Raw genomic sequence first — 13,154 nt, 5'->3', positions numbered from 1 at the left:
CAAGGACAAGAAAGTAAAACAAAACAGGATCACAATTAAAAGGCTTAGAATACTAGAAGCTTATTCTCTTTATAGCCAGCACTGAAAAGGAAGGTCAAAAAAGGCACAAAGCAAAAAGAGAAATACAACAGCTAGAAGTACTCTCATCTTTTCATATGATACCAATAAAATAAAATTTATCTTAAGTATTTAATCTCTCATCTCTTCCAACCTTCATTCCCACCAAAACACAGGGTCATTATTTGGAGATAGCTGAGACACACGCCCAGATCCAGAACTCATCTCTAGGTGGGATAGGATATGGGCCCCAGTTTTGCATACATACTCTCCCACTGAGGAATTGTTGCATAGATTGGTATTTGCAAGGTCCTGAATTTCCATAGTTAGGAAAGAAATAATTGACTTCTGCAACTATTTTAAATGATTTGAGGTCTTCAGGAACTGAAAATTAAGGTCATGTGATCATGTTATATAAATTCAATGATTAAAAGCTTGTAGTAAGATTGTGTCTGACACCTTCAAAGCATGCTGTAATTTAACATGTTTCAATATAATAAGCCTATTGGCTAGCAATGTAGTCCTGCCTTTGTGGACTACCATCAAACATGTCATTTTCTTATTAAAAATGGAGTATTAGGAGATTAGAATCTTACATTAAATGAAATAAGAAGTTAAAACATTAGATTTATTAATTATTAAATTAAATATTAAAGAGGGCTAAGAGCAATAAATAAATAAATAAATAAATTGAAGCAGCCTAAGACAGAAAAAGAAATAAGAAAAAAAGGAAATCATCCTTTTGCTGTTACTTGTACAAAACACATCTAAAGCCATTAAATTCACCATGCTTGCAAATAAAGGCTTGCCTACTACCTTCAATAGTATTGAAGCTGGACCTGGACTAAATGCCTTGAAAAGCAAAGCTGTCCCAAGTGGGAATCTCTGCTAGTTACTTCTGCAGAGGCAGCTCTCCCCTGAGATCTCTTCACACTCCCTATCTTTGCTTCTCCAGAGTTAAGGCCTCCAGCCCTGAATCTTCAACACAGCTGAAAAAAGTCAGCTCTCACTGAGTTCAGTACAACAGAGAATTCTCACCTGGGTTCTCTAGAGGCAAGATGTAAGCAACATCCTCTGATAAGAGGAGAGGAAATAAATGTCAGTGGATGTTTCAAATAACTTCTGTAGCAGGACTGATTTAAAAAAATACATATAGAGGTTAATTTTTGAGGATGTTTTCCTACCCTGATAATTCCTGCTTCTTAGGATAATGAGAAAAGTGTAAACATTGAAGGATTTGTAGGAAAAAGCTAAGTGAATAGTAAATAATCCAGCTTATTCCATGTATTTAACTATGATGCATCAGCTACCAATCTTACTCTACCAGCATTAAGACAAAGGATATTTTAACAAACACTTTATATGGTATCAGCTTCGTCTTTAATAAGTTAATATTCAGAAGGAATGCAGAGAGAACTTTATGTGTGTGTGTGGGCACTGCAGTAGTAATATTACTGTAAGGTATTTCGTAATGCACAATTACTCTCAGAACAGGCAGAGAATCCTCTGGCAGGAACATTCTGAATCTGAAAATAATATTTAACTTCCAGGTACCTTTATTTGTCAAACACAGAATTTTAAGTAAGGTGCCTTCCATTTAGTGGTTTGTAGCGTGATCTTCACTTTTACAGGCTACTAAAGGTTCAGATCACAACTCAGTTTTCAGTATTTTGAAGAATTATGCATTCTGGGTGCATGTTAGCATGGTAACACAGAGGCTGGCTAGGCACATTAAATTAGAATCTGAGCCATTATGTACAGTTATTTGAAAACTTCACAAACATTAGGAACACGATACGAGGCTGAAATAATCCTTCCGTTGTAAGTTAAATCAAATACTTAGTTTTCAGGGTAACATTGCTTAAAGTATTCAGCAATCTCCATTTATTGCCAAATTTCCTTTTTAACATTTTTGCATCATAAAAGATAAAACAGCCAAAGCTGAAAGCTAAAGAGATGCAGTAAGTTTTCTGTACCTTACTATCCAATTGTTTATATTCAGTTACTTCAAACTCATCTTATGTCCAAACCCTCAAAAGCAGGCTTTTTAAATTGAGAAAAACGAAAGGTAGGGTGGTCGTGGTGGGAGCCTCTGCTTGGTTTATCAGAACAGCTACTAATTTATTATTAGCATAAGCTAATCCAATATTCAGGATGGTCTTGTCCTAAGTCACATACAAAATATTGCAATTCTGTCAAAGGACAGTTCTCCATTCCTCTCTTAGAAGCTGACTTCTGAAAATTCTTCTACAAACTGAAGCATACAGAACATGAAAGCAGTAATGTCATGACAAGATCCTTTGTGCTTTAAACTGACAAAGCCCTGTACTGTAAAAAATACAACAGGAATCATTTATCACAAAGAAATCCAGGTGAGTCCCAAGTGCTCTTCTTAAAAGACACAGCAGTTTCTCCATCCCCAAAGTGTCTAAAGACAAATATCTGTTTCACTGCTTGAAGTCATGAAGATTTGTTTCCCCTGCAAAGCCATCAAAACTCAGAACAAAGAGGAGAAAAAAAAAGGCATACTTCTATATATGGAAGAAAACTCCAAATTGAGTAAAAATTCTAATATATAGAAAAAAAGCTATATATATATAAGATAGATATTCTAATATAATCTACATAATTTAAGAGACTGAAATATTGCCTATGATTTTTTTTCTGTATGGAAAACAAAAGTTGAGGTATATTGCATCAACAGAGTAAAGAAAACATTAATACAGTGAATTGTATAACTAAGCTGATAATTTAAGATAATTAGGACTATACCTGGATAATCTATGCAAGCCTGCAGAGTACATAAACACTCATGACACAGCGCCCAGAGTTCATAGTCTTGCAGAGGTTTACCATACCAGGACAACAGGAGTTTTAGAGAGATCCACTGAAAAAGAGTGAGGATGGAGAAAGTTATTAGAAGTTACCACAAACTCAAAAGGTCTACTAATGCAATGAAAAATTAAATCCTAACATACAATGCACTCACCTAAAAGTGTTAAAAAGGTATTTATGGCACTTTTCAGTAATGAACTAATAACATTTCTTACTGAAAAACCACTGTACAGTTAGCTAGCTGTAAAGATGAACCAGTAGTTTCTTAATTGCATAACTAAAGTGTAAATCAAGTGAGATTTCATCAGGAATAGAAGTGTTTCAGGGAAAGTGAGCCATTTGGAAGCTCTTCCTTATTACACTATGGAACAACTCTTAGAATGATGAAAGATGACACAATTATAGGGACACCACCCAGACTTCAAAACATAAAAATCCATTCCACCAACAACAAAAAAAATCCCACACTCAAATCCTAATTTACCCTGCCAGTTGCATCACAAGTCTTACCTTCAAGATTTCACGAACATTTCTTGTTCTTCTGTGAAAGACGTTAACAACATTGACACAATTAATGACAGGTTTATTTGAAATCCAGGCATGTTGTTCTGTTTTTAATCACTGCCTGCTCAATCTGTAGTAACAGCATTTAGTTTTCTGGCTACTAATTTGACTTCTTGTACTTTGCATAATACCTTAATGTGAGAATGATATTGCTCCCTAGAAACTTACTGTTCTTCAGAGAATCCATGTCTTAAATTTTATGATTTTTTTTCTTTGTGAGTATAAGAGCTTGGCACTGATAGCACTGTGGACACCTTCCCAATCAAGCTGTGCTAATAGAAGAGCTTATCATGACTAGTGGCTCTTGACATCAGCTGGACTTAATGTCTCCACTCATCTACCAAAGGAACAGTAAAAAATTCACTGAAACCTCTGGGTTCAAGCAGACCCATCCAACTATTTTAAAAGAAATAGCACAAGACATTTTCTGTTGTATATGTGGCCCTAAGACAGTAAACTATCTCTAAATGTCAACTTCAGGCCATGTTGGGGAAAAGAACCACTAGAAGCAATGCAGGATTAACTCTGGGGGAAAAAAAACTAAACAAAACAAAAAACCCCTCACAAAACACCAAAGCAAAACTGGAGCACAGGAGAAAGAAACAGAAAAACAAAGAGAAAGTTTTGAAGCCGGGTAATAAAGTTAAGCTTCATTCTTAAATTTTGCTTTCACCAGCACTCTGTAATGCTGAAATCTTTCAGCAATGTGTTCCTTCATTATATTCAGTAAAATAAGCTCTTGAACTGTCTAACAAAAACAAGTATACAGAAGAACTTAGAAGGACATATAGTCAAGAAAATGAACTAGTCTAGAGAATATTTAAGATCGAGCTTCATACTCGTGATTGATTACTATCCCTGATCAGTTGCTGCATTCCTTCCTGCCCCCCACACCTCAAATGTCTTCGTTCACAGACACTTTACAATGAAAGAAGCAACAAATCTTCAAATCCACCCTGCACAGGTGATAGTAGGGGAAAGAAAAGAGAAAATCCATAGAGCAGAACAATAAAGTTTTGGGATTTGAGAATATTTTTGTAATAAGGACATGCAACTCCCACGTTTCAAACTCTCGTCTTGAAGTTTACGTCCCTAGAGGCTCTGTAAGTTGCAGCAGAGAAAAATGGACTTCCTGTATTGCATATACAAATAACTTCTAAGTTCAGGAGAAGGGGATGAATGGACAACAAGGGGAAGAAGAATTTCCCACTAAATTAGAGACAGAAGTTAGCTGTACAGCAGAAAGCTGAAAGGTATCTGAAAGGTACTTCTCATGACTTCAGGGCTATCCAAGTTCTCTAGAGAGGAAGAAATTTAAGCACAACAGGAAAGTAGGGATAAACCTTAAGACCAGCAGCAAATCTTATGATAAGAAAGAAGAAAGTGTCAGTGATGGATAACAAGATAGATGAAAAGTGACCAGAAACAAATTCTGGTTTCAGAAGAATAAAGGATGGAGAAAAAACAAATCCTACTAGGAGTGAGAATCACTGCAATCCACAGGATGGCCAAATTAATCCAAGTCAGGACAAAAAAAAAATGATGCAGTCTGGTTACAGGTTGGTGAACTTTAAACGTACACCCTCATTGTTTCTCCCTGGCAACCATCCTAAAGAAAGATTAAACTTCAACTACTGAGAGCTAGTATCCATGTGCTAGCTGCTCTCCTGGGATACTAGTAACTGCATTGCTCTTACCTCTTACTATAGTTCAAGTTTCTCTCCACCTTGACCATATCAAAAGATTATTTCTATTCCTGAAAGAAATACCTGAGAAGGTCTTCTAGTGTCCCAATTATGGCAAAAGCCCACCTTCCTACACCAGAAAGAGAATTCTGTAAGACTGCATCTGAAGACTGAGAGTTCAGACCTGCTTACTTGTCCTTCTAACAGCTTGTAATAGTTACCCAATATCATCAAGGTACATGATAAAATGTTTCATCACACATTTACATCTGTGATGAAAACCACAGAACAGTTAAAAAAACCCCAAAAAAAACAAACCAAACCCCACTTCTCAACCTAAGGTTATGAGGCAATTTTTATTTATTTAAGCCTCAAACCTTAAATATATTTAAGGCAATGAATCTCATCTTGAAGGTATATAACACAATGCACATTCAAATTTCACTTAATCTGTTTATGTTTTTGTAAACATTTAAGTGTAAAACTCTTATTTAGGCACCAGGTTGGGCTGTTTTGTTCTGTTTGGTGGGCTTTATTTATAACATGCATGGTTCCAATTCATGGCTATGACTATTTCCTACAACTTCCAAAAACCCCACTCAATAACAAAAGGAAAACTCTGAAGTGCAGGAAAACATGATTAATTTTATGACTAATTTTTTTTAGTCAAACTGCCTGTAGCATGCATTGTTTATCCATTCAGACATTTTAGCAAAACAAGCTCAAGACAACTGTTCAGCATCCATAAGGCCTCAAGCCCACTTCATTTATGTCAATAATGTTAATATTTTAAAAAGTTATTAATATATTTAATATGTTTGCAACTGCAAAGAGCAAACTAAATTATAATCTAGGAACTGTTTTCCACAGCACAGAAATTTTGACAGAAAATATGAAAAAGCCTGATTATTGCCTATAGCTACATAGTGGTGACATTTTGTTTTATGCCAGAAAGGCTGCATTATAAACTTCAGTTGTTGAAAAAGTGATGTTTTTCTCTTCAGTACTACAAAGATCTTTTATTTCATTGTTGGTATCAGAATTGTAAAACTAGACTTTTAGTATACCATTCAGACTACACCAGTGTACTATATTTTATAAACATAATGCCAGCACATTTTAAACAGCCAAAGCAAGCAAGATTTTCACTATCCTTCTCTTAATAAGTACTGTTCTGGGAATTGACAATGTTTCTTTCCCTCATGTGTTATTTCCCAAGTGTTCAAGTGTCATTCTCTAGCTACATGGCTTTTCACTTCTCTCGCTTGACTGGGTATGAATGACCAACAGAAAACATATGCCAGGTTGCCATTAACCCTTTCCATGTAAAGGCCATAGCATTTGAATGAGAGAAACATTTAAAAGCATTAGAAATGAAACGCTTGACTGCAATGAAATTGGTTAGAGAAATAAAAGATCCCCACTCGAACTTGAAGTGAAAAATATTTATTTACAGCATGCAAAACTATAAAAATTGCTAGGAAAACCCTCACAACATACATTGCAATAGCCAGACAAAAGCAAGCAAGTATTTTAGTAATGCTTACTAGCAGTAAAGCACACAACATTAAGAAGCAGTGTTGGAGTATTAGAAAAATATTGTCCACTGGAGAAGTGTTGACAGGCAAGATAAACTGTCTTTTCTCCAGAGCAGACAAGGTTGATCTTCAGCCAGATGGGACTGGTATTGCATTTTCTCTAAAGAACAAGAAATGCTTTAGGAAATGCCAGAGATGCTATTCTAAAAGCTCTATTTGCTGCAATCATGCTTATCTGTTATAGAAAACTATTGAAAGAGCCACACTGTAAATCTTCTGAGGTGTTCTCTATTTAGTGCAGAGGACAAGCTGGGGCTTCACACGTTCTGTCTTTGCAGTAAATGAACACTCAGACTCAAGTTTTACCTTTTCTTAAGAAACAAACAAACAAGACAAAACCCCACCCAAGCATTTTTAGGTATTTGTAAAATTCCTGCACAGAGAAATGAAAGAGAACTCGAAAGAGACACATCAGTTGTACCTTTTTCGCATAAGGGATAGCACAGTACAGCTTTATATTTGCAGTTGTCAAGAGGCAAGTTAGAGGGAGAAACTGATGTTTCAAAAGCCTAAGGAATGAAACCCATTTTACAAAAGAAAAAAGCTGAAAATGTTAAAAAAGCAACACTTTTCAAACAAAGCTTCCAACAGTGTCTGCCATATAGTTCAATGACTACTGAAAAAGAATGACCCTCCTTCACAGAAAACAAAGATTAGGAAGCTGGAAGCTCAGCAATTCAGGGGACAGCCATTTCAGAAACATGTGTCGCTGATGATGCTGATAAATTTAAATGCATTTTTCCTCCCTACAGCAGTTAAGTAATCAAAGAAAGGTTTTTTTGTTGTTGTTTTTTTCTTGAAGACCAACTCTGGATTTTGCTAAAGAGCATAATATTTGCATGTGTCAGAACCTGAACATTTGCTGGCACTGATGACTAAAAACAGAATGTAGGGCATGAGTCTATGGAACCTTTCTTGTACTGAAAACACAGCTATAAAACTCTAGGTTCATAGCTAACTACCCTGCTGTCTTCATTTCAGATCATACGTATTACGACACTGATTATTAGGGTAACTGGAATAATAGTTGCATTTTCTAATTTACTGTGATTGTCCTGTGAATTCAGTGGGAGAAGAACAACCTTACTTCTGCTAAGGGCCCACACTTTTGGAAGAACAAAATTTTGTTCAGGCTGAAAGAACACTAAGCTGATGATGAAATATTTGAAGAAAAAGAAGAATGGCAGAATAACGTGAAAACATATCTTGGGTTATTTTCCTGTGTGCCAATCTGAAGTGCTGCTGCATGAAATGCAAACAGGACATTTGTTACAGCTTTTACACTGTGCAATTTTGGGAAACTATAATTCTGAGTGACAGAATAGAAAGGAATGTGCCTTCACAATAAGGGATGATAAGGGGACAATTTGTAGAGTGGAGAGGGGCCCCAAGGTGACAGGTTGGTCACTTTACATATAAAAGAACCAAACAAGAAGGTAGGAAGAACCTGAGAACTTATGAATGAGAACTAAACAAAACCAGATACCTACCTCAAGAAGTTTGGATAGCCTAAAGTTTTGAACTTTAGGAACAAGTACACATGCTTAATAGACATATATAGTAACTTCATTTTATGCCTACCCTGGGAGGAGAAGTTAATAAGACATACAACACCTAATGTTAAGGGGGGGTCCATTTTAAGGGGGATATATAGTAGGCGGACCAGGAGGTCTGTACACCCCGCCAATGTACCTCAGCCAATGGGGAAAGGAGGAGGGAAATCTGAGGCCAGGAAACTCGGATAAAAAAAGGGGCTGCATCCCCCAGCAAAACTGAGAGACTTCACTGGGATATACCTGTGGAGTTTCCCTGTATTCAGGTAAAGTACATATTTTTTTTTATAGGACTCCTCTGTCTCCTTTGTGAACATCAACCTCTGACAACAGCATTTTCCACACATGAGGAAGATTATTTTCTTGGAAGTATACTCATGTACCCTGGCTTAAAACTGTTGCTCTCATAATTCAAGTAAGGACAGAATATAGTTCTTATTTCAACAGATTTTTTCCTCCTTAAAGAAGTATGCTATCACTACATCTGAATTTTGTTCTTAAGTGATGGCATTTTGTTCACCACACCTCTCTAGTTCACACAGAGGCTTAAATAAGCCTACTTCCACCTCAAGGCAAGTAACTTAAGTGTGGTACTTCTATCACTCAGATGAAAAAACCCACAAAACTACCACCAGCACTAAAAAAAAACCCAAAACCGAAAACCAAACCCAAAACAAAATCAAAAAACCACTGCAGCTAGTTTGTTGGGTCTTATAGCGGTGTGATAGCCTTATCTTAGCCATCCATCCTCTCCAAGAAAAATAAACATGCAAAATAATTTCTAGGCTTATACACACAGCATAAAGAAAACAACTTCCATTCATAAAAAAAGAAGTTTGCACATAAGATGAAAGACAGTTGTTTCTGTTGCTTGAATACTAAGAAATATGTAGGTTTCTGTAAACTACAAGCTTTCTTATAAGTAGTCAGCAACTGAAATGATTATGATTCTTAGTTAGAAACACAAGCACATCTGCCACATGAGGCAGGTTCCTATAAATCCAGAAAAACAAATGACATAGCAAAAGCAGAAGCCTCTGGAATGATTATAAAACTGATTAGTACTTTGCACTCTTTTGAACATGTAAAGTTGCATAGTCCAGAGCAGGACGGGGCGTGGGGAAGGGGAGGGTGTGTCCACAACAAATATGTCTTCTCAGAGTCTGAAGAATTCACCTGCAAGATTTAAAAACTAAATAAAGGACTCAGTGTGAATATAATAGCTTCCTCAGAGAGCAAAACCATGCACATGGTACTTCTCAGTATTTCCTACCTACCTGCACTATGAGTTTAATAAGCACGCATGCATTTGAAGTGAGAAGAGACAGGAAAAGGAAAAAAGTAGTCAGAACAGAATCTTTAATGGTGCATTAATTTTTTTAGCTATGATGAATCAAAGGCTCTTCACACACTTGACAGTCCCAGGTTACTACTCCAGTGGAAATGTTTGGGCAAGGTGAAAAGAGGGATGGATGCATACTGAAAATTGCCCTAGGTACTACTGCATGGGATGCCTGAAAGACTGGCTATTAGGCAAGAAGAACAAGGCTGAGTTGTCAGTAGACAAGCAAGAGAAAAGCCCACATCATCTTCACTTAATTTCTGGAACTGAAATGTGTGAAGTTTGTGATGCTCATTTTTATCAAGTCACAGCAAGGCTGGAAGAAGCATCAACGATCCTGCATCTTTACTTTAGCTGCTGGCTAAAATAGACAGCAGCAGTCTTATCACATGGATTGTTTACACCTCTGAGTGTGGCACAAGAGAAAGCCATCTAGTCAGAGACCAAACTTGTCCACCCTGTGAATATGTAATTTGAGCACAGAAGAGACAGCACTACAACTACCTATCAATATATTCTAGCAGAATAATTTTGAGCTCTCTCTTTTCTTATCTGGCTATTTATAAAGATGAAATGCTTGAGACAACACAATCCATCATATTGTGCACATATTTGATTTCTACAGTGAAATACACAAACAGAACAAAGGTAGTTACTTAAGAACACAACAGATACAATGTATGTACAGTTTTCAAGAACTTATATGTACATTTAGATTAAAAATAAAATGGAGTCTTTTCACCTCATGAAGCAGATGAGATATTGCAATAGATTTCAGTGAGGTTAGGAACTCTGCAATTTTCATAAGCACCCGGAAGGCCCACTTCAAGGTAATGAATTTTATGCATTAACATAGAGTTAAAAATCTACATATGCTTTGGTAACATTCTCTTACAAATGTAATCAACTATTAAATATGCTGCTCTAACACACTAGTGAGTCTGTTGCAAAAAAAAAAGTTGATTTTGCAATAGCATAAATTTCACTGTAGCACTTTGAAGAGGAAAAAAAGGATCACCATGTTTCCAATATTGACTCTTAAAGCATGCAGACTAGCAAAACTTATTTTTCCAGGGAGGGGGGGAAAAAAAAAATAATCATGGTATTCAAGTCATTTCATTTCCACATAAGTGACTACAGCAACTATATAATGAAGACTTTAGTTTTACTACCTGCTCATTACTTTTGATTTCTGACCCTCTGCCTCCACAAAGATTATCTTCATTATTGTTTGCACTCCTCACACCGTTGCTTAATTCTGGAGACCTAATTAGGTTTGATTTACATCTGTTCCCACTGGGTTTTGTCGTTAACACTGAAGCCATCTTGTTAAAATGTGGCAGAGACTTTTCATTTGATCCTTGAAAAGTTTCAGAAGAGTCTTCAAACGCCATACAATTGTCTAGCATTTTTGCTCCAGTAATTGATTGATTAGGGCCTTTTAGCATAGCAGCTGTATTTGGCATTTCAGAGGTAGCATCAGAACAGTCGTCTTTGTGATCAGATGAAGAAAAATCTATCTTTTTACCATTAATAAGTGACATATGTTCTTCTAGATTCATGCCAGACACTTGTGTGCATACACACAGAGCTTCTAAGTGAAGATCATCAACCTGGTGATTCTTTGGTTCTATTCTAGGTGGACTACTAATAGCAAATGAATTAAGATTTTCCTTTGGCAAAATAACCTCATTATTATTGTCTATAGGTAGTGACTCTTGTGTAAGCAAGTGATTTTTCCTAGCCAGTGGTCCACTGTTGGTTATAGAAGTAAATAAGTTATTTGTATCTGCAGGTTCAAGTGGTAGCTTTGGAAAGGTTTTTATTTTTCTCAAAGAACCTTTCTTAAAAATGCCGTCTCTCTCCAGATCAACACCACATGGTTTTATATCCAAAGCAACACTAGCAAAAATGTCAGTATACACTGCGTGTTTGTCCTCATCTCTGCTCTTTTTAGCTTGAGTTGCAAGTGGAGAATGTTGAGTTTTCTCATTATCCAGATCAATTTGCATTTCCTTTAAACCACTTTCTCTGCCAGTCACCATAGTAACTACAGAGAAGTCCAGATGACAGGCAGATGTCACATCTTTCACTGCAGACGCATCACCTACTATGTTGTTTTTCTCAGTTGAACATAATTTAGATCCCAGACTTCTCTGACACATTCTTCCCTTCCACATGGTATCCACATCTAGATGCAAAAACAGATGCTTATATTAAACATGTATTTAAACCTTCTGATCTTTCCCAGTAAATCTTTATATTGATTTTTCTGACACTGCTGTGTAACATCCTCAGTATGTTACACAAATTAATTACTTCTAGACAATTCACTTTTAATCATAAGGAACACTAAACATATTAAGAGTTTTATGTCCCTTGCTACCCACCCCCACAAATATCTAATAACTTTTTGATATTAATGATCTTTATTGGATCTTTTGATATTGATGATCTTAAAATGTCTCTTTCAACCAAAACAATTCTATGACATCTCTAACAGGAAAGTACACAAACACAGTATTTTAAAAATCATTATATATTCAGGCAACCTAAAGCTCTAGGCTAAATACGTTTTAAGGTTACCTTGAGAAGCACCAAATGATTCAATTGAAAGAACCCTTCTTCCAACAGCAGACAGGCTTCGACAAATACTACTTGATGAAGCAATCTTCAGTTTTTCTTCACATAATGACAAAATGCTCTAGAGAAAATTAGTGTTAAATACTTAAGTAATGAATAGATTTGTGAGTTCTAACTAAAGTGAATCATGTTAATTCATGCAGTACATTTGAATTTCTGTGATAATACATTGGAGGTCTTTCCCACACTTCATTTTATTGTATGTTTCTATTATGTGGTTGAATTAATTTCTCATTTTTACTATGGGCTATCATGAAATGATTTAACAGTTCAAGTTCTAGCCTACAGTTAGAACGTTAAGAACAACAGATAAAAAGTAATAATCTTAAAAGTAATAATTTATGAATAATAAGCTGAAAATGTAAAAAGATTATTTTTAAAAAGCCAGTGATTCACTTGAATTGAGTGATACAGGCAGGACGATGAGTGGGCTTTTTTTACTGAAATGACATTAAAATTAAATCCTGAATCTTTTAAAAACTACAAAATACAAATATCTAGAAAGCACTATTCCAAATTAGAGAAAGCAATCAATATCAGACCACAAGAAGAAACAGTATTGCTTCTCTCTTGTCAGTAGCCTGAGCAACTAATGCCACTGATGGCATTAGCAATGGTCTCACACAATTACAGACATTCACACATTCAAAAACCTGTCACTTTGGGCAGGAAGTAGAAGAAATGTGCCTTTCCAAATGCATTCCACTGTTACCTCAGTAAGTCTTCATAGATAAACACAGATAGAACCTCATACAGCTCTTAGGAGCTGCTTTTACTTCCCCATTTACCTGCTCAAGTGCTCTTCTGCTGTTGTGAATGGAAGGAAGAAATGGGCTCTGTTGGTTCATTTATCAACCTGATGAAGTTTAACAAGGGC

The 13,154-nt window shown here is 36.0% G+C and overlaps 1 protein-coding gene across 1 annotated transcript in view; it reads right to left on the bottom strand.

The window, feature by feature from the left end:
• KNDC1 (kinase non-catalytic C-lobe domain (KIND) containing 1) overlaps positions 1-12,338 on the bottom strand; it is a gene marked incomplete at its 5' end in the record, with an annotated part of 35,399 nt that extends 23,061 nt beyond the window's left edge. The window contains 3 exons of the mRNA XM_008950210.1: positions 2,830-2,944; positions 10,807-11,825; positions 12,221-12,338. Of these exons, the coding sequence (XP_008948458.1) occupies positions 2,830-2,944; positions 10,807-11,825; positions 12,221-12,338 (1,252 nt within the window). The remainder of the gene's footprint in view (positions 1-2,829; positions 2,945-10,806; positions 11,826-12,220) is intronic.
• Between the last annotated feature and the right edge of the window lie 816 nt (positions 12,339-13,154).

The sequence above is a fragment of the Merops nubicus genome, unplaced genomic scaffold, assembly GCF_000691845.1.
Source record: "Merops nubicus isolate BGI_N331 unplaced genomic scaffold, ASM69184v1 scaffold1642, whole genome shotgun sequence".
Taxonomy (NCBI): Eukaryota; Metazoa; Chordata; class Aves; order Coraciiformes; family Meropidae; genus Merops; species Merops nubicus.
Note: the sequence above shows the minus strand (reverse complement) of the source record. Positions and strands in the feature narration are given on the sequence as shown.